Here is a 22,294-nt window from a genome sequence, read left to right on the forward strand (position 1 = left end):
GATCGAATTAAAACAATCTGCTTAAAAACGCGCTGGAGAGAGAGGCAGGCTCTGTAATCTTTATTCAAGCTGAGCTACACCTTCTTTTCAGAAATAAACCCTTTGAGGATGATGAAGAGGGACAGTGCTGTGACAGGAGGACATGCAGGGTCCTCGGTGCCAGCACTGCAGGCAAGGCGTTTCTGATGGGACCCTCGGCTCCGGTTTGTGCACCCGGAGGCTTCAGCCTGCACGTTTGCTGCTTAATGAACCCCGTATTTTGGCGTACGAACAGATACGAAATGCAAAAGATGTATCACGGTGCAAAGGGGGATTCTCAGCTCGGAAGAGAAAAGGGGGTGAAAAAGCAAATATTGACGGTGTGGAGGTGCCTGCGTGGGTGGCAGGTGAAACGCTGCAGGCATGGTGCCAGGCACTGGGATGTGACATGGGGAATTTGCCAGCTCCCTAATGGGTTTGGTGCTACCTTCAGGATACCTCTGCTCTGCTGCTGACAGTATTAATGACTTCCCTTAATTGGAGTCTCATAGGGTCTTCTTGTAGCCTAATTTTTACCATGTATTACCTGTTTTCTGCATTGTTCAGGTTATCCAGTGCACTGGCTAAGTAAGAGCTTACCAGCCTTTTAAATGGGGTTTGTTGGTATTCGAGATCATTCTTAGTCAAAATCTGTATGAAATAAATCATACCTGGAGAGGCTGGGAGCAGCCAGCCAGGTCTGATGGCCGTGCTCATCAAGCAGCTCCATCTGAGTGCTCTCATAAATTGCAGTTGGGCTATTTCTGGTGGAAACTGTTGTTCAGAGTCTCCAATAGAAATATTTGTGTTTACAGTATCATTTTATTAAATTTTGAGTATTGCAGTAAGTGCTTTTGGTGCACGTTACTGCACAGAAAGGACTGCAAAAATTACATAAGTTTTAAAATTCAAAAAGAGAACTTAATATTTTAACCATTTCCTGGTTTGGTTTTTGTTAAGCTTTTGGCAGTTACCTACTGGTTCATCTTTTAAAGTCACTCTTTGTTTCCTTTCAGGAAACCCCAAAGGTGCTATGCTGACTCACGGGAACGTGGTTGCTGATTTTTCAGGCTTTTTGAAAGTGACGGAGGTGAATACCCTGATCTAGAAAATGTTGCCATGTGCAGAGTGTGTGGGTTAAGCTGTGTCCCTGCATGGGCTGGAAATGCGCTCTTGCAGATAAGAGGTGAAATTCCTCTTACTTGGAGGGCCAAATCCATAGAAACAGGAGCAAGTCTGAGCTTACAGCCCTGGAGGGCATTAAATCCCCTTTCCAGCCCTGGAGGGCATTAAATCCCCTTTCCAGCCCTGGAGGGCATTAAATCCCCTTTCTAGCACTGGCTCCCTGGCTCTGTAGGGCGCAAAGTGGTTCTGAGTAGTAATGCTGGCTCCTGTAAATCAATTAATTAACTCCTTTTGAAGAATTAGGAGAGCAAACAAGCCCTGTACAGTTGCAACTCATGCTTGAAAAAGAGCACAGAGTCCAATTGTGCTCTGTGTCCCATTGTGCCCACACAATGTCCTCATTTCTCTGAAAGCTCTCTGCATATAAAGTGTGTGTGTATATATATATAAAAACATACACATTTTTTACAAGAATGGTTAATTTCATTGATATTAAATATCTCAGTTGCTGTTATACATATTTTTAAAAAAGCATAGCACTGGCCAAGTACCTGTATAATACGTTTCATGCAATGTGTAAACTTGTGTTTAGAAACAATATAGGAAGCAGAATTGCTTTAGCATGACATATTAAGGATTTTGTACAGCTTGTACCTAACAAATATAAAGAATCTCTTTTTTTGTAGTAAACAGGCAATTCTATAAAGTAGAGATGTACGCATGGGATGGACAATTTGTTGCCTTATACCCCTTGCTGGTCTTATCATTGGTGCTGAAAATACAGCAGTCTTATTATCTTAATCCTTGAAATTTCTGAGGTTTCCAGACCACTGTTGTAAAGAAAGTTGGACACGCGATGGGAGAAATCCCACTGAACTCACGTGTTCAAGTATTTGCAGGGTGGTGACTCGGGTAATTTGCAGTACGAAATGCCAATATAGCAGCTTGGTGCAGCGAGCCCTCGGGCTTCGCAAGCGCAGAGCTTTCGCTGGGTGCAGGGGCAGCGAGATGCACGAATGAAAGCTGATGCGTAGATATGTCTTCAAAGGGCAGGAATGTTAAGGCCATGGAGCTGTTGGAGCGAGAGGAGGGCCACGAAGATGATCAGAGGGCTGGAGCACCTCTGCTATGAGGACAGGCTGAGAGTTGGGGTGGTTCAGCCTGGAGAAGGCGGCTCTGGGCAGACCTTATGGCAGCCTTCCAGTGCCTAAAGGGGACCTACAAGAAAGGCAGAGAGGGACTTTGTACCAGGGCATGTAGTGGTAGGACAAGGCGTAATGGCTTTAAACTGAAAGGGTAGATTTAGATTAGATGTAAGGAAGAAGTTCTTCACTGTGAGGGTGGTGAGGCACTGGGACGGGTTGCCCAGAGAGGCCGTGGATGCCCCATCCCTGGAAGTGTTCAAGGTTGGATGGGGCTTTGAGCAACCTGGTCTGGTGGAAGGTGTCCCTGCCCACGGCAGGGGGGCTGGAACTAGAGGGTCTTTAAGGTCCCTTCGAACCCAAACCATTCTGTGATTCTGTGATTTATTTTGGAAAAGAACTAATTTAGAGGGAGCTTGGGGAATTTAGCATCTTCCAGGACTGGCCCACAGAAATGGCTTTAGTGTTCGCTGATGGCAATGGGACTCTTTGGTTAATCTTGAAGGTATCAGATTGAGACATAAGTCTGGTGTAAGTGGTTGTAAATTCGATAGCTTCAGTCGCCAGAGTATTGCTGGTGAGAGTGTAAATGCCTGTAGCTGATCCACACAATTAGGGCAATGTCTAATCACAGTAATGAAACTGAGCAAAGTGCAAAATACTTGAAAGTAGTATAAATTAATAAAATAAAAATACCTAAAGCTGAGAAGTACTGTAGATTTGCTGTTTACATACTCTTGTGCCAGTTATGCTTAGTTCATTGATTTTTATAAATGTAACATTTTTTGAAGTGAACCTAGAGCTTTATTATAAGGTTGTTCTTAAATGCCAAGAAGCTGTTTTAATTTTTTATGTTTAACTGGACAACTGTGAAATACTATTCAATGTCATCATTTTGGTCCAATTTAAAACCAAATAATTTATTATCTAGGCACTTAAAGCAGTGTAAAAAAGCAAGCAGCATAGCTAGTGATGCTAATGGTTTTACATTACTGTGCTTGCAGAAAATGAGGCCAATTTGAAGTAATGTATAAATAGATCTTAGGCCCTAATGGTTTAATTCAGACTGACACATAAAATAATATGAAACGGGATGCTGAAAACACCCATGTGGTCAATCGTGTTTGACTTCACTAGGTAATGGTTGGGAGGGCATATCCAAATCTGACTTGCCCAGATTTAACTTCAATAAAATATTCCCCGAGGAAGAAACTCCTGTGCTTCCATCTACTGCCATGTCCCAGGCCACAGGCTATCGATTCTGTCACAGCAGTGGAGAATGCAAAGTGGGTATAAACTGCTAATCCGGTGAGCTAATAGCTTTTATACCCATTTTCCACTAACCACTAGCATTGGTGCAAGTTATTGGGTAATCAAGCTTTCAGTTTTTCTAATCCATAATATTATGGCAAGCCTTACCCTTGGAAATGCAGGTAGAAAGGCTGCTTTTCTTTTGGGGCATGGATCAGGTAAGGCTCTTGGGGCCTTTGTTTATTCCAGCCTGCAAGACAGAATTAAAACCTTGGCAAACTGAAGACTTTGGTCACTTTTATTTTTTGCATAGTTTGTCCAGCCTTCTTTTTCCCCACTGCATCTGTCTGTGGGGCAGTGATAATGCCCTTAAAATCACATTTTAATCACTTAAAATTACGAGAAGCACTAACAGAAATCATTAATTTTTGCAGCTGAAAAAAATCATTAATTTTTCCAACATGCTCCGATTCAAATCAATGATTAACCAAAGGAAAAGAAAAAATCTATAGCTTTGACTCTAGTAACACCGTGAATCTCTGGCGGGCTCTGTGCAATGTGCAAAAGTGATGCGCCTGTAGAGCCCCGCTGACTCCCAGGAGGCTCCTGCAGGTCTGCACACAGCTGAGAGCGCAAATCGTGGTCTCGGCACCTCATGGTAGAAAGCAGAGAATAAAAATTGGGTTCTCTGTCAGGGCGAGCCTCCGTTCCCAGCGTGAGCTGTGTGGATACAATATGCCTTCTGCCACGGAGAGACCTCTCCATTGCCCTCTGTGTACATCTCCGTGCTCTTTACTCCTCCTGCTAACTGAGCTTCATTGATGCTGTGGCTTAACGCTTCACTTCGTACGCTGCTCCCTTCCTCTCTTGACAATCTTTACCCTTTTGCTCCTCTGGTGCCATTTTTCTTTTTATTGTTTTTTGACTTTCTTGTTGTCTTCCTGTCAGTGTTTCTTTCCTTTCTGTCTCCCATGCCCTTCACCTGCAGAAAGTGATCTTTCCGAGACAGGACGATGTGCTCATCTCCTTCCTGCCTCTGGCTCACATGTTTGAAAGAGTTATACAGGTAAGAAACCTGCCCGAACTGACGAGGCCTCGTGGGGCTCCTTGTGTTTTCTTCCAGAGTCAGTGGTCTCCTACTTGTGAGGATGTACACATTTCCTATTTGCCTTTAGCACACATGTTTGAGAGAATGGTACAGGTAAGGTCCTAGTGTCAGTGGAAATCATCTTTTTCCACACCAAAAAAAAAAATATAAAATGAATAAAATACTAAATAACCAGCGATATCTTGTAGCACTAAAAAAGCTTGTACTCCAGAAGTGCCACGTGCATAACACCAGGGCCCGGCCTCTCGTCTCGGCGACATGGCCCTTGAGTCCAGATCGATTCCAGGAGAGTTTCCCAAGCTCTCCAGCTTACACTGGTGGCTCTGAGATTGGAAAACAGCCCTTCACCAATGAGCAGAAACTGCTACCTGCACAATTTTGGGGGCAGCTTTTCAAAGCACTCTAGGATCAGGTATCATGGGAGTAAAAATAATTTTGTGCCATTTTCTACATCAGCTAAAATCCTTTTATTGCATAAATTAAGCAGATCTGCAAAAATACTTGCAGACACTGAAAAAGAGGAAACTAAGATCATGGTGTGACACACGTGATCCTCCTGGCAGGGCAGCGTACGGCGGGCATTAACCGGAAACCAGCGTCCCCTGGAAATAATTGCAAATAGAAGTGCTAACTCGTGCCAGCCCGCAGAACTGACTTTTCACATCTCTTTCTGAAAAGACAGGTGATAATTGTGCTGCAGTCGGTGTGTTAGGCAAGTCAGATGAGAGCATCACATCAGTTCTCCTGGCCTGAGAAGCTGCGAACTAAAAACTGATCCAATATGTGAAGACTGGGTCTGGATTCAGTTGCAGCTCTGTACTTTCTCAGGGAGGGCTGTTTTGGGCTGAAAGCATACTTTTTAAGTCAGACAAGCATCCGAACATAAGCCTCCCACTTCTTCGCAACATCTCTGCCAGAAATAATATATTCTGCCCTGTTAAAAATTTGCAAATTGGAAGTGAAAGTCCATGAAAGATTTGGAGAATTACAGCCCAGCCTTTCTTCACTTGTAAGGCAAGTTGGTCAGTATGCCACCACTATTCAGGCAATATGTTTTGCCAGCAAACAAAAACATAATTATTAAGAAGTCATCTGATGGGGAGAAAAAAAAAAAAATTAGAAACAATTGAAATATCCTCATTTCATAGGATGTTGCCATATTGAAAGAGGCAGGCCTCCAAAGGGTGTTCAGGCAGCAAGCACTGGGTCAATTTCCCTAGTTTTAGCCAACATTATTAGTTCCTGGAACTTGCAGTTAAAATTTTACAGATATATTCTTTAAAACTAACAATTTCTAGTAGTTACTTATAATTCCCAATGAGCACACTGATTATATTTTCCTTTTTTTTTTTTTTTTTAAATTCATGGTCATGTGCAGTGTAAAACACAGATTTGGCAGTATGATGTTTGTTAAACCCACATCACATGTATAAAATTCCTGTGGTGTCAATTGATGGAGACAGTCTCTAACTGGTTGACAGAGCAGCGAGAGCACTCCGGTTAGTATTACAGATTTTTAGGAGTAGCACAAAAAGGCTTGGGTGTCTCTTAAGGAATTTTTGGTACACCAAAGGGAGCTGATGTTCTCAATCTACCCCTTGGAGAGCTCAGAAAAGTCGAGCGTACTGGTCTGGGCTCGGGAAGGCTGGACTCAGCTCCCAGCATCATGGGCACTTTGCTGAGGATGCCTTCTCCTGCTTGCACCCTAAAAGCAGGGTAGCGATGCTGGTCTCCGAATGCTCTCCAGTGATAAAATGCCAGTTTTACCGAGTTAGTGACTAGTTCTCTGTAGGGTTACTGACTACCAGAGCTGCTGCTTCAGCTGCCAGTTGGCTCATCGCAGGCAACCTGCCCTGCCCGATCCCACACATCCAGCTCTATTCTGATCTGATTAAAGTGGCCTGTTTTCTTTCCAAATACAAAACTTCTGGATCTGTAGTTTCCATACAAGTAAAGCACCTTTTATGAAGTGGGCTTCTATTTCTGGGATACAGGATCAGACACTGTATTGCTAACGTAGTCTATATTGTTGTATTTAAACAAAACTAAAGTATTAACATCTAAAAATCGGCTGCTGCTCAGTACGTTTTACAATGTTTCTTAATATGCATTTCTTTATTGACAATAGGTCCTCATGCTGTGAGCTGCTATGGTAGGTCTGGCTTCAGACAAGAAGTTCAGATCCAGCATCTGCCATAACTTGGACTTCTCCATCCCCGTATGCAGGGGATGAAGGGAAATCCATTCTAAAAGCTTTGGTTCCTTGTTCTTCAAGAAACAGTAGCAAATTTGGTGGATGCTGAATTGCCAGTTCTGAGAAGTGCCCAGAACTATCCGTAGATTTCTATTAAGTGCAAAATTTATGCTTACATTTATACATATTTCTAAACCCCCATTTTTGCCTTACTGAGAGTAGAATTTCAGGAAAGGCACTTCTGTGTTTGGGAGGGATGCTCTGCCAGGGGAATTAAAAGCAAAGAGGTTACATGCGTTCCTTTTTCTTCCCATCAGTCTGTAGTATACTGCCATGGAGGGCGAATTGGGTTCTTTCAAGGAGATATTCGCCTCTTATCTGACGATATGAAAGCATTGCGTCCAACCATCTTCCCTGTCGTGCCGCGGCTGTTAAACAGAATGTATGATAAGGTGAGTTTAATTTTGCTCTTTTTGTAATAATGAAGTTTATGTCCCTTTAGTACTTAAGTGAAAGAATTCCCTTAGTCATGGAGATTTCCTGAGCAGATTATACTCTTTCTGCCTTACTGCAAACACATTCTTACCCTGTGTAACTGATACAGCTGCTCCAGTCTGTATTACGTCTGTATTACGTTGATTTACACAGACTGCAGACATTAATATGAAATCCCTTTGTATTAGCTTCTGACCCTGTTCTCACTGAGGTTACTAGTGACATTTCCAGAGACGAGGGATTTTTTCATTACAGAAACACCACTCAAACCTGGATGCACTAGGACTTTTTGTGCCCTTCAACCGGTTTTGGAATTTCAGTCTCTCTTTCTGGTGGCAATGACAGCTGAAAATCAAGAACTGTGAAAGGACTATGAGGATTTAGGCAGTGTAAATGTGAGGTTGGCTTTTGGATGTAGAAATCTTTAAAACTAAGAGATGGTCTTGAAAGGTATTTAAGACAGGCATGTCTGGTCATCATGTTAAATCTGTTTGACCAGCTGGGAATATTTATTCCTCAGAAGACTTATCCTCTAAAGAAGAGCTTAAGCACAAGCTACTGATTTAATTTTTCCCCAAGGTCAGGACTGTTGGATCAGGGGTTCTGGTGCCTCATTAGAGGGATGGGCACTGGGGGTTTCTTGTTTGTGGAGGTGTAGTTCATGCTGGTCTCTGATTAAGCTTAGGTAAACACAGCCCCCATCACTGCATCAACCAGTGCTGATATCTGCTCTAGTATTCAAGTTGCTCATTCCTAGTTGCTCAGATTGCATGATTTCACTGAATCTTATCATGGAAGTCATAGAGAAATAGCAGTCATGTAAATCTAGTCAAAGCCTACACCGTCATCCTCTCTCTCTTTTCCCCAAAGGAACAGCACATACAATAGTGAATGGAGCTAAACAAAGCACTCCTTTTTTTTTTTTTTTCCCCACTAACAAAACCTTAGTGTAGTCTTATTTAACTGTACTGCTAATGTAACTATAGCCTACCTGGCACCAGCAGAACTGCATAGCTGTAATTGTAAGAATAGCTGTTGATGTTTTCTCTCTCTCGGGTGCCACGCTGCCTGCCACCCCGCACTCCTGCAGATCTTCAGCCAGGCAGATACGTCCCTCAAGCGCTGGATTCTGGAATTTGCTGCAAAACGGAAAAAGGCTGAAGTTCGAAACGGGATCATTAGAAATGACAGTTTGTGGGATAAACTTTTCTTTAATAAAATACAGGTAAGCGATTCAAGAAAAAACCAGCATGCATAAGATGCCAAAATTTCAATTCTCTTAGGGACAGTTTTCCAGGGAGGAAGGGAGAAACACAAGGCAGACTAAGACGGCTTTTGCCACATCCCTCCTTCAGCAGCACTGAGAAATCACCTATTTGCAGAATAGTGCCTATTTTTTGCAGCTCTTGGATACAAGCTGTGCCCCTGCACAGCACCAAGGAGGGATGTGATGCAATGCGGAGGCACTTGCCCTCTGCCAGGTGAAGCTGCCCAGAAGCAGGATCGTAGTCTCCGATACCAGCACTGCTGTCACCCCCTTCATTATTTGGGTGCTCTGCCTTGTGGGGACTGGGCACCTGCCATGGGCTCTGCCCGTGCCCCAAACCTACTCCTGTCCCCTCCCGGTGGGGATGGGAATTCAGGAAGGTGGTCATGAAAAGAAGACTAACTGATCAAAGAGATGTTGCTCCAAAGTTTTCTGCAAATTCACTACAGGTATGATTGGATTTAGGGTTGAGTTTCAGTTGGGCATATTCAAAACTGCTTTTTTCCCTAGGAAAATGAGAATAAGGGTGTAGAGAAAAATGCATGTGTAAACCGTGGTTTAACAAGAGGGGAAAGAAACGAGAATGCCCTGCTGTGTGCCACACATCTCCTCAGTAAAAAAAGATTAAATTGGCTTTAAACCATGTTTTTCGGGCTCTGTACTACTCCAGGAGGCTCTGATTACTTTATTTTTTTAATTGGATAACTTATCTGGAGACACGCCACTTTATTTTTAACTAAAGAAACTGACTGTACTTTTCGTCTGCGGATTAGTTGTCCTCAGTGTGCAAAGACAGCAGAGTTCACATGACGCTGACGGGAGCACAGACATGAGGGAAGCCAGGCTGCATATTGATTCAGGATCTGGCGAGACTGGCAGACTCAATCAGGAGTTGTTTTCTTTTGTGTTGGGTTTTCTTTTTACTTTTAGAACAAGAAAAAGGAAATGAAGGGGGGGGGGGAAGTAAAGTGCGACACAGGAATTGACGTAATACTCTCCAGAAATATTTGAAGGTCATCTGCCTTAAAAAAGGGACAGCATTATTTTAGATGGCTTGGGAGCCAATTCATTAAAATCGACGAGGTGCAAATAAGCAAAGAAAACTGGAGGGGGGAAGAGTCTGGTTTTTACCCAACAGTTCCCCAGAGCCAGATGTGCTTCCCACAGGCCAAGGCTGCCTTCCCGCAGCTCTGCAGCCTGCCCGGGCGCAGGCAGCCGCCGAGAGATGTGGGACTCCTGCCCCTGTACCTCGAATGGTTTTTTCTTGGGGCACTATTTCTACCTGCAAGGGGGACAGTTATTGCTTTTAAGATTTAGCTGGCTTTTTATCCTTAAGGAAAGATTCGGAGCCAGTTCATGTTTCCGTAGCGTGGCTGCATCCATTCTAGACAGAGCATTTTGTGCAAGCTCTGGATAAGCAATACTCACGGACGCTGCTGGTTTTGCCATCTGTAGTAATTTGTGATGCTTTTCTTTTGTTTTCTCCTGCTGTCAAACAGGCAAGTCTCGGTGGATGCGTTCGCATGATAGTAACGGGTGCTGCCCCTGTGTCTCCGACTGTCCTGGGCTTCCTCCGGGCAGCCCTCGGATGTCAGGTGGGCTCGCGCGGCTCTTTGGAGCCGTTCGCTTACTGCTAGCTAGGAAACGCACTGCATTTAAGAAAGGAGTTGGGTTAGGACCTCAGAACTGCATTTAGGACAGCTTCACCAGGATCAATCCAACAGCTGCAGGGCTTGGGGCAGACCCAGGTCCGTGCTGTCCCCGGAGCTCTGCGCCCGCAGCCGTGGGGCTGGAGTGGGAACGACTGGTGGTCCTGGGAAGGAAGCAGCAGGCAAGAGCTGTTTTCGCTGCGGGCAGCTGCCAAAAAAAAGCATAGACTCATCCCACCTGCCTCTCAGCACTTAACTGAGTATGTGCAATTAAATGTGCTTGTGCACGTGCTAAGAACTTTGTTACACAAGGTTTATTCTATATATAAATGGAGAAAGATAATCTTGAGATGGCAATTTAACCCACTTAAGTCCTCCACTGCGTTACTTCTCTTTGACTAGGAAGTCCAGGGCAACTGAAGGGCCTCATTCAAGAACCTAAAATTAGGTGGGGAAAAAAACCTAAAAGGTGTATTTCGAAATGTCCCACAAAAATACCTTTTTTCCCCACTAATAAATTCCTCTCGGAGAGTAACATACTTCTTGACTCAAAAGCTAATTGCTGAACTTGTCTTCTTATTATTTTCAGCTCTACACTGCGATGGTAATTCATAGTCATGTAAATGAAATTTTGTATACAGTGAGAGCCAGGGAAAGTGTCCCTGCATTAAATGTGCGCCTGCACATTGCAGCTGGCAGGATTAGTTCACAGGGCTGTGCAACAGAAGGCAATTCTTAGATTTTTGTTCTGTAATAGTGAAATCATATATGCCCTTTTAAAGATACTCGTTTCTTTGTCAGGTTTACGAAGGTTATGGCCAAACAGAATGCACAGCTGGATGCACCTTTACGACCCCAGGTGACTGGACGTCAGGTAATGATTTTCTTCCACCATTTCCAGAAACAAGAAAAATGCACGTTTCTTTTGAAAATTCTGGACTGTAATGTCACAGGGTGTTTATGCAACATTCACCACCGTGTGAATAATTTTCAGTGAATGTAATGTTCTTCAAAGTATTACTAGTCCAGAATAAATACACAGGGGTCAGGTGTTGGGCATGTTTGCCTGGGGAGATTTGGAATTGTCCCCTGAGCTGTTATTTGTGATACCCTCATCTCTGCACTCCAGGCGCTCTGAGTCCTCTTTAGAGCACTGGAGCTGAATTTAAAAGAATGTTTGTTAGAATGAAACGCTGGAACAAAGAAAAGATTAACACATTTATGTACTTAGTGAGCAAACTCAGACTTCAAATACAGATCCACCACTACTCAATACTTTATATATTTCAGGCTTTCAAAACATTTGAATCTTGGCAAAATCAGCTAAAAATTAGCACTAAGCAAGATTCAGCTAATACATACAAGTACTGCATCTTAATTTCTTCTTAATATAAATAATCAGTATTTATAAAAATGTTTTGAAATGGGTATCATACCCATTCAAATGAATACTTGTAGGAAACCTGGACATCAGATATTAATGGGTCTGGCCAGTTAAACATTTCCTTCTTTCCAACCCAGATTTTCTGTGGCTGGAGAAGAGCACATGCTTTCTTCTCCCAGCACAAGTGGCCATCTGTTTGGTTTTTGTCAAACCAAAACCAGCCCCTTGCAGGTACTGGTGTGGCCTGGGGCTCGCTGCCCACCAGCCCCCTGCCCGTGCTCTGGCCAGCACTGGGCAAAGAGCCGCTCACCCGCCAATGCCGCATCCTCATCCTCAGCGCGCTTCCAGCTGGCTCCTTTGCTAAATGAGACCTCAACCCACGAAGTGCTGTGACACAGAGCTGGGACTCCTCTCTTTCCAGTCTCTCTTTCCTAGCGGCTCTTTCTGGGGGAAATAGGACGGTTTTGCACACCGTAGTGCTCCAGCGGTGCTCGTTGGCTACAGCAGACGTTGTCCTCGCTTCATCTCTGGAGAAACTGTAGGGGTGGGGGGAAATGTGTTTGGTGTAATGTCCCTGCGATTGGCATTCCCAGGTGATTAAAACAACGGGGGTCCAGAGCTTTGTGTGCTTTTATAATTAGTTAAGCTTAAAAAAGGGTTTAGTCTCTTACAGGTAAGGGAGACCTGGTCTGTATATCGACATGTTTGAAAATAGGGTTTATATATATCCAAACAGGAGGTTTGGGTATTTAGTCTTGATAGTACAAAACCTTAAATGAGGAAATTATTTCTGCACGCAGACACAGCTCCTGCAAGAACATCCAGTGTATCTACAACTATGCAAGCAACTAACAATAAAATGCTAATTATCGTTTATAGGAGAGATGACAAGTGACTTGATAACTTTGATTTCCAGGTCATGTAGGAGCCCCTTTGCCCTGTAACTTAATCAGATTGAAGGATGTGGAAGAGCTGAATTATTTTGCTTCCAAAGGAGAAGGAGAGGTAGCAAATCACATTTTTATATCAAATTCTCACTAGTTAACACTGTATTAAGTCGTTATGTAGTTACAGAGGCATTTTACCTTTGTAAGGTGCATGGTTGCTGATGTGTTACGCATTACAATCAGAAAAGGAAAACATCGATTCAGCAGTAGAGCAGCAAAGCATTAATTAAAGAGGGGCTGTGGCAGTACTTCCAGCCAATGCCATGCCTGATTACTTTAACAGCTAAGATGGAATTAATTAGTTCAGCTAAGAAGAGCTGAATTGCTGTGATTTCTACATTGCTGTTATTTCTATATTGCACATAAATTAAACTTACTGAAATAACTTTGGTTTTTTTAACTGCAAGCTGAATGCAAATCAACTTCAAGCAAATCAGTTTTGCAACCCCTACTTCATAGTTCCATTGGTTTGAAACAAATCCATAGGTATTTTATAACACAATATATTTTAGTTTCATGGAGCACAGTCATTAAGTCAACCTTTAAAATATTTCAATTTTAGTGAATTACTATTCAGCTTGTTAGTATTTACAGCAGAATAATAAAATAATTTATCAGCAACTCTGACTGTTTTGCAGATATGTGTGAAAGGACCAAATGTTTTCAAAGGTTATCTGAAAGATGAAGAGAAGACAACCGAAGCGCTGGACCAGGAGGGCTGGCTTCACACTGGAGACATCGGGAAATGGTTACCTGTGCGTACTGATCAGATGCTTAGTTCTTATGTCATTGTACTATCCCATGTAAATTTTCAAGTACTGAACTTAAATTTCCAAGCAGATCTACCTTCATAAAGGATTAAGTTTATATTTTGCAGAATAAGCTCGATATGTCAGTGAGGCATTTTCTGGCAGCTTAAAGAGCTCTCTTAAAAGCAGACTGCTTACTGAGTCTCTGTGGTTAAATAACTTCTCTGAGAACTCTCATTTTTTTCTCCTAACAGAATGGGACTCTTAAAATTATTGATCGGAAAAAGCATATTTTTAAACTTGCTCAGGGAGAATATATTGCACCGGAGAAGATAGAGAATATCTATATCCGCAGTGACCCTGTTGCCCAGATCTATGTCCATGGAGACAGCCTGCAGGTAAAAACTAAGTTTTCAGAAAATCTTACTTTGTTCTTTGTAAACTGAAGACAGAGAGCTGGGCATGAATGCGGGGAAAGCGTGAGTGGATCACGGTATGTTTTTGCCCTGATGTCTCCCTCCTGTTCTGGAGCTGGCTGCTGGCCACGCAGGAGCTGAGCCACTGGTGGGACCCTAAGCAGCTTGGAGGATGCTGTGGCCAAAGAAGTGAAGCCTTTAAATTTGCATTTAATTTTTTTTAATTTAAATTTTTTTAAGCCTTTAAATTTGTTTCAGTGTCACCTTTCGGTGCTCTAAAGCTCTCTTTTGGCCTGTTGCCTGCGGTAAGCCAGACAAAAGCAGAGCCGCTGCTCCACGACTGCCGCCTACCCATTTTGACCAATCTTGTCCTGTTTATTCGCATATTTATACAAACATGGACAGCTTCTGAAACCATTGCGATTCATCCCTCTATGCTGATTGGCCACAAACACGAGGCTTCCCTTGGCATCGGAGTTTGCCTGAGAGTCACAGGCCCATGAACTGCATCTGTATAAATGATATGGGCTATGTTCTGCTCTGGCTTATGCCTCTGAAAAAAGTAATTAATTTAATTAACGTCCAAGCAGAACACAAACCCAACTGAAGGTGTTAAAATTGCTGGCAAATGCAGGAACAGTCACAGAGAACCATTTTATCTGAGGAAAAGGAACAGACACCAAAATATACCTCACTATGACATGTTAGCAAATTATTGACATAATTAAACAAGAAGCGATAAACACTTAGCAAATCCAACCGGCTTGTATCTTCACTTCAGTGTAGGGCCTTAAATGTTGTTCAGCTTTTGCCTGCAACTCTCCTTCTCCTTCACCTACAGGCCTTTCTGGTAGGAATTGTGGTGCCCGATTCCGAAGTTATGCCAGGCTGGGCAAAGAAAAGAGGGTTTGATGGAACATATACAGAACTCTGTAAAAATAAGGTTTGTCTTCCTATCTCTCTGTGGTACAGACATTTTTTCATGGTAGCATAACCTAGTTAGAGTAGTTGTCTGTTATTAATGATCTCAGTGACAAGAATTATTTCCTCACTGAAAATTAAGCAGGGTTGACCTGGATACAGTGATGTGTGCTGGCTGATGGTACAGACCTCTGCAAACGCCAGCATGGGGGGGACCAAGGGTCTGTCCTGCAGAGAACAGTGTGGCAGTAGGAGAGGTTGTGTTTGTTTAGATGTCTCGAATAAGGATCCCAGCCTTATTTACACATGCTCTCTAATACTGAGTAACTGAGTTGGATCACATCGATGAACACTGATGCCACTGAGTCATCCCACGGGTGTCTGTGGGAAATGATTCTGCATCTAAGTCTGGCAATTGGTTGAAGGATTGCAAATTTAAATATCTATGTCATATATGCTTGAAAATATAACCTGACTCTTCATACTGAGGAAACAGTTAACATCACCGCGCTTAAGTTTAATGTTTGTACATTTCTTTAATAGAACATTTGCTAATTATGTATTAACTGTCCATAAGGCACTTGAACTCTCCTCAGAAGCATGTTTTCTTGATGAACAATGGCATTAATTGCATGTAAGGTTGACTCTGGTATTTCATGAGGAATTTATGTGTTTTAACCCAGGAACTGCAGCAAGCCATAATGGAAGACATGGTACGGTTAGGTAAGGAGAGTGGACTTCATTCCTTTGAGCAGGTAAAATGAAACAATTAATACATTTTTCAGTGTGGTCAGACAGGCAATTTGTCCTTTTGTATTGAATGGGGATTTGTCAGCATTTGTTATGTTACTACATATCCTTCTTGCAGCGGCACACAATGTTTTCGGAAAGAGCTTTATTGCTGGCAAGTTGTATTTGTTCCTTTGAAAAACACATGTGCTGGGATTCTGCCTTTCACTCATGCTTGAAATTTGAATTAAAAGTAGTGAAAGTTTTGGGTGCAGAGGTAAAAACCTAATCCAGGGACATGGATAATCTCCAGTCTGACAACCAGAGGTCAAGATAAGTATCTGTTGGACTCTGATGCTTCTGCCACTGAAAGCACTGTTAAGAAACTGGGTCACTAATTACCATTCTTCTAACTGACCTAGGAAATACTGCTGGTTTATTTATTTTCAGCCTGTGCACTAATTCTTTTCTGGTGCTTGTGTAAATATTTCTGCAACAGAGCTACAAACACTTCAGAAGGAGAGATCTGAAATCAACCATGGATTAAACAGCATTAAAAACACAGTAAAAAAAAAAAAAAAATCCATCGCATTTTAAAATGTCAAATGCTTATTTCTGTTAAAATAATGAACATCTTAATCATTATATATAATTAGCAAGGGCCTTTTTGCTTTTGTTTAGACTGTTTCTGGGTGGTAATTCTAATGAGTAATTCACCATATCTAAGTGCAGCAGAAGCACCATTAAACATAAACTTGTTATTCTTCATTTCTCAGTTACATATGCAAATGAAATGATAGTAAGAAGAAATGAATTTAAAAATGAAATTCAATATAAAGCACGGTTTGCAATGCACATAATTGTTTGTGGTAATAAGTCTGGTTTGCTCCTGCCATAGTCTTCACAGTATGAAATATCCTCAAGTAATCTATTCTACCAGCAGCTTGCAATTAATAAACTATAAAGCAGGGAGGAAAGCCTTGCCATCTTTCTAAAAAATTAAGAAAAAAAATTTCACATTTTAAAACTAAAGGGCTTCAAAATTCAATCTCTGTTGCAATATGTAATCTTAAAACCGAACTTTGAGCCAGATATTACGGCTAATGTTCTTGTGGGGTAGGATCCCCTGTATACGGAAGAGCCACTCTTTACCGTCCCTGTCCTTGTCTGCAGTGCCAGAGGCCTGAGCTTGGACCTCTGGCTTGGAAATGACAACTCTGGCTTCTGTAACCAACAGCTTCAGGGTGCAGGCTCTGAAAGTCAGTGCAGCAAGCGGGGGAAGCGTTAATAGCACAAACACTGATTTTGTGAAGCATGTCACTGGGGGAGGAACTGGACCACAATGCTTGCAGGGGAAAAATGAATCACGTATCTAATGGGAATTTAAAAATGGATTCTCAGTCTATATTCCTGCAACTCCCAGTCTAACAAAACGCAAACCAGTCTGGTTTGGGGAATCACGAAAGCAGCAGATGGCTGGAGACTTTTGTCTTAAATCAGTGGACTATGACCAGTCACGCAGCAGTTTTCTGCTTTCTGCCACACCAGCACTCCCATAAATGCGCTGGAAGGAAAAGCTCGCTCCCGTCTGCGCTGCCAGGCTCCCTGCTGTGCTCAGAGACACCGCCGCCAACAAGGGCAGCCTTGTACAATCCTGTTTGTCTAGGCTGAATGATTTTATATCATTTTAATTAGCTAGCAAAACACCATCAATTCTTCCTTAAAGATGATAATCATGTATGCTCTTTGTGCCTGCAAAGCTTCATGATAATTTCGCAAGACCGAATTAGCACCACTTACTTTCTTTTGCAGTCGGGTTAAGATGATGTTTCTTAGCCTGACTCCCTGCCCTCCCTCCCTTCCCCTCTCGTCCACAGTCTTTCAACCGTGTGAAACTCCGCAGTTACAATATCGCATATGGTGACACTGTCCCTTGCGCTCTGCCTCGCTGTGTTTTGGCCTTGGTTTCATACGGAAAAGAGGTTTATGTGCTCATTCTCTCGGAGAGCTCCCTTCTGCGCTGGCTGGCTGTCGGGTCAGCGCGGACACGGGAAGACAAGCAGGAGAGCAGGGAGTGGTGAGGGGTGGTGGAGGGATTTAGTGTCGCCTTGGAAAACTTGGGCAGGTGAGGGAAATCCTGGGGACCCGGCAGAAGGGTCCCCTGGGCTGCAGGCACAGCCAGAGGTAACCGCAGCAAGGCTGGCTTAAGAAGTTACGCTTACTGAGTGTGATGCCTGTAATTTTTGCTATAAATATATCCCTTTTTTATTTTAGGTCAAAGCCATTTACATTCACTCTGATATGTTCTCAGTACAAAACGGTTTGTTGACACCAACATTAAAGGCTAAGAGACCAGAATTAAGAGATTACTTCAAAAAACAAATAGAAGAGCTATATTCAAGCATCTCCATCTGAAACCACGGGAAGAATGTTCTGAATAATGGACTTCATAGCAATATTAGAGTAACACTCAAAAATACAGAGCCAGAATGACACAGCTGAAATGGATAAGCATCTGAATCTTACATTTGAGCCTTTCATTGTTCTAGGATTTCACCACTAACCATAATTTTCCTTCTTTTTTCCATCAGGTCTGATACAATTCATTTTTTACTCTGTGTACACAATAGGGTACTACTAAGGATTATGCTAAATTGCCACAAAACTTACAGAAATTTCAATCTATGACCAAGTAAATTATGGAAACTTATTAATAACTACAAACATTTCTAATTAAAATAGGGAAAATTTCAGGTATGTCTGTTGATATTTGATTGTATATAACCTAATACATTAGAAACTAAAATTGTGGATAATTCAATAATGCGGTCTACCTCAAACAATCAGTGATTGATGGTGAAAGTCTATTTTCCCTGACCTGGAACTTCAAGCTGGATATTGGTTTATATATAAAAGTGATAGTTTTTATATTTTCCAGGACATAAATTACATTGATTTGATTTAATCATTAATGACCTAACAAACAACCAAAATAGAAACAGGAATGAATCTCCTGCTATTTGTACTTAATAGACCTATTATTATATTACATCTAAGGGATTAACATTACCTTGAAATTACAAGAACAGGTTAGGAAGCGATAGGATAGAATTTCCTCTATTTCCTTTTCATCTGAACTCAGTTTATACATGGCATGCTGGTTTTACATTAGGGTCTCCTTCAGCACAGTACACTCACGGACATCTGAACTGCTCAAACTGAGAAGGTTGCAAAAGCACCGCTGGCTCTGTGGCGGCTTTCTGTGGGAGTTCACGTTAACCCACATGCTCCCAGTCCCTAATTTATTACTTTACATGCTGCTAATACTGCGTAGTCCAGTTGGACTAACTCCCTTTCAGAAAACAGTGCTAAGGAAATGGAGCACAAGGTCTAAGCTGCGATTCTGAATGGGGCTTAGCAAAACAAATTGGTTTGGGAGAAAGGCCAGCCTGAGATGCAGCAGTGGAGGGCATCCTTCGGCTGGCTGTGGAAGAGGAAGAAATACTGCTCCAAAAGGCCCACAGGGATGGGCGAAAGGCTGTGTTAGCCAGCGCCGTTGGAAGGTGTCATGGTACGGTAAAATATTGGACGTGGTTGCAGAAAGGCCTGCTAAGAAAACATTTCTACGTTCAGATGTCTGGAAGCCTCAGTTCCCACTGTCATCACTTCCAGTGGCCTCTCTGGAATGAACAGCAAGTTGTCTGGATGAAACCTTAGATTTCACGATCAGCTGCAGCCATTAGAAAGGGGATAAGTCCCATGTGGAACAGGAACAGACTCTAGAGCTCTCTCCTGATATAAAGCATGGTACAAAACAATAAGAAAACTGTAACGTCAAGTCACTTGAATACTTGGACTGTTGGTGGCTTCCTTCTGCTAAACAGGGTCCTAAATATATATGTGTATTTTAATAGCTGCTGCTTGTTGCACCAGTGCATACTAGCATGGAGCTGTGCCTGCTAGATCTTCTTTGCTAGGACAGTGAAAGCACACTTATTTTCTCTCTTAAACTGGAATCCACTGTAGACTTTTGAAGCTAAAAGTTTACATTTTTAATCTAAATGATCTCTTATTTTCCCTCTGAAATTCTATTGCATGCTTCAAAATGAAATAAATTGAATTAATGAGTTAGTGTTACACGAAGACTGATTTATTGCAGTGATTTCAGAACAAAATGATACAAAGGAAACCGTATCAGCTAACATAATCACTCATATAAAGAACACGGTGATTTATCAAATGTGCAAGTATTTGTCTGAATCCCTTTTTGCGCCTGATTCCTCATTTGATTCCAGTGCAATGACTCATACCAGTCCAAAGCAAGTAAGAAATGCCGTTACTGTGATCTGATGGTGTTGTACATTCATTTTTCATCAATGTACGCAGCAACAGTATCCCTGGGGAATTTGTGTCTGCCGCGTCTACAGAGGATAGGAATTACTGTATAAAATCTGGCTCTTTAGGTCAAGTCATAAAGGATTTTCATGTCTGCGGAGTCAAGTTCATCTCCTTTTTGTATCGGCCAAAACAGTCATTACATACACATGCTTCAAAGATATGAAGAATTAGTACGATTTCCTGTTTTAATGCGACATACTTTTAAAACAAAAAAAACCCCTAGTCATCTAAAGAAGAACAGAAAAGCTATTTTCCACTGACCTTTTTCTACCACATGAATTTAATTTACTTTTCTTCTAAGATGATTTCAGTTTACTAGACTTTTCTAGATAACTAAACTCTGACTTTATATAAGTATAGAAGACCCCAATATGAGTTTGTTTATGGCTTAGATGGCTGGTATTTTTAAGTATATAGTGCTGAACAATGTATCGGTATTCTTCTTTCAGTATTTGATGCAAAATGTCAGATGCACTAGAGCCAAAGATATGAACGCCAAACAAATAAGAAAAAACAGACTTGGCCACACTAGGATGATGCAAAATTTGGGAGGAATTGTGTTGTCACACCAAAAGCGTGACTACTTTCAGAACTTGTGAAAAGCTGTACAAATAAACTAAAAGCTCTCTTTAATACTTTCTTGCGTAATCAGATTTTCCCCTGCAGGTCACTCTCTCTCGCCACAATTGTAGCAATGTTGTAAGAGATTTAAACTTGAAAGGAACACGTGCGTAATGCGTGAGCTAGGCACAAACATGCTTCTCTTCAAATTCCAGGAACGTTTATTTTGCATTGAGCTTTCTTAAACTGAAATACTTCTTATGGCCACCAGGGAAAAAACCCCTGGGCTGTCCAATAACCAGTTTGGGGTTTTTTTCCACAAGATGACTAATTACAAAATTAATTTCTAATACTCATCTTATTGAAAGAGTTGAGACTCAAGCACTGTTGCATAAATGGCAACGCAAGTTACCCTTCTCTGTAAAGAGCCCTGTTCTTGATGGCTTCAGGATGATGGGTTTTAACTAATCACTGTCATCTGGGGGCTCATTCCACAATCAATTAATGAAAAAATACAGCAAGCCCACTGAAATGAGCACAGCTCCGGTCTGCCACTGCAGGTGGGATCAGTGGTGGTCAGTCAGGTGCCCGTGACGGGGCTGTTACTCGGTGTCGGTCACCTTGAGCAGCCAAGTGAGATGAAGGAGTTTTGCACCCTCTCCCCCCGAAGGCTTACGCTGCAGTCGGTGTGCTGCGGGCTGAGGTACCGTATTCTTGGAGATTTTAAAAATGGGAGGTTCTTCCTGGGCCTGGTGCTATGCCTGTGAAATCACTGGAAGACTGCGTCCAGTGCTTATACAAGAAAACCAGAATAAAATAGATTTTTCCAGGGAGACAATATTGCTTAGTTATACATTTTGTATGTTCTTTGCTCAATGTATTGCACAGTTCTGCCACAGAAATGGTCAAAGACACACAAAAGTGTGAGCAGAAACCACACCAGAGCATTATTCTGTCCTGAAAAGCATCTTTGCAGGTTAAAATGGTTGATGCACATCAGGTGAGAGGGAGACAGTGAGTCGTTTATTGATAAAGTACGAGTTTGCAATCTGTCATCACTGTTAGTAAGTATATATCAGCATCAGTAAAGTCCAGTGTCATTTTTGCCATGAATATGAAATTCTTGCATATAACAGAAAATAATCTGACTTAATCTTCTGGAATGAAACAAAGTAACTTAGAGGGTTTCTTTGTTTGTTTGTTTGTTTTTATTTTCCATGTGTTAAAAGCACAAACTGGTGATCTATATGTAAATAAACTGCTATAAGATGAATGTAAACTGGGAAAGAATATACTATTTTTGCATGGTAACAGATTACTTAAAGACCTCTTGATGCCTTACAGAAAATTTGGAAAAGCATTTTATTTAGAGGCAATTCTATCTGCGTACTTTTTGTATCTTTAGGTCACTTGGGGTTTGTCTGTGGGGAAAAAAAAAAGATATTGGAATTAGATCTTTGTTTCTTCTTGGAATTAACATTCTTCAGTACTTTGCACATTCAGTGGTTTCTATGCCACCTTTATTCCTGTTAAATGATGAAGCTGAGGCTATGCTTTTCAGAGGAGAAATCTGGATGCTTGTAGTCTGGGAGGGAAAAAGTTTTAGATCCCTGGAATTGTTCCAAAATAAAATGTTTTCTGAGGCATCTAGAGCCCCTTTAAGCCCTTCACTTCATTTCAGCTTTTTGTTATGTATTTTAGCAAAGTACAAGCAGCGAAAAAATGAGGCATTTTCATAGGTGTTGCCTATTCTATTTTCAACTGAAAGTGAAGGGGTTAAAATATAACATACATTGGTGTAAAAAGAAATAATCTTAACTGTAATTAAAGATTTTTCAGTTTTGGTATATTAGCATGTATATCAAAAAGTCATCTATGGAAACTTTTGTAAAGAATTAAATTGTCACATTTCTCAAAACTGCTCATAAGATTTTCTCGTG

The 22,294-nt window shown here is 41.8% G+C and overlaps 1 protein-coding gene across 5 annotated transcripts in view; it reads left to right on the forward strand.

Moving 5' to 3' along the window:
• Positions 1-20,426, forward strand: part of ACSL6 (acyl-CoA synthetase long chain family member 6) — a 58,163-nt gene extending 37,737 nt beyond the window's left edge. For 3 of the 5 annotated variants that reach the window (XM_052816382.1, XM_052816385.1, XM_052816384.1), the window contains exons 10-21: positions 1,035-1,108; positions 4,525-4,602; positions 7,156-7,290; positions 8,424-8,558; positions 10,100-10,195; positions 11,051-11,123; positions 12,550-12,638; positions 13,219-13,335; positions 13,584-13,727; positions 14,587-14,688; positions 15,350-15,421; positions 17,670-20,426. In XM_052816382.1, the coding sequence (XP_052672342.1) occupies positions 1,035-1,108; positions 4,525-4,602; positions 7,156-7,290; positions 8,424-8,558; positions 10,100-10,195; positions 11,051-11,123; positions 12,550-12,638; positions 13,219-13,335; positions 13,584-13,727; positions 14,587-14,688; positions 15,350-15,421; positions 17,670-17,810 (1,256 nt within the window). In that variant the 3' untranslated portion in view covers positions 17,811-20,426. Of the gene's footprint in view, positions 1-1,034; positions 1,109-4,524; positions 4,738-7,155; positions 7,291-8,423; positions 8,559-10,099; positions 10,196-11,050; positions 11,124-12,549; positions 12,639-13,218; positions 13,336-13,583; positions 13,728-14,586; positions 14,689-15,349; positions 15,422-17,669 lie in introns of all 5 variants that reach the window. The other 2 variants (XM_052816381.1, XM_052816383.1) reach the window with 2 other exon arrangements.
• Positions 20,427-22,294: the final 1,868 nt, after the last annotated feature.

Source organism: Harpia harpyja, chromosome 20 (assembly GCF_026419915.1).
Source record: "Harpia harpyja isolate bHarHar1 chromosome 20, bHarHar1 primary haplotype, whole genome shotgun sequence".
Classification (NCBI taxonomy): Eukaryota; Metazoa; Chordata; class Aves; order Accipitriformes; family Accipitridae; genus Harpia; species Harpia harpyja.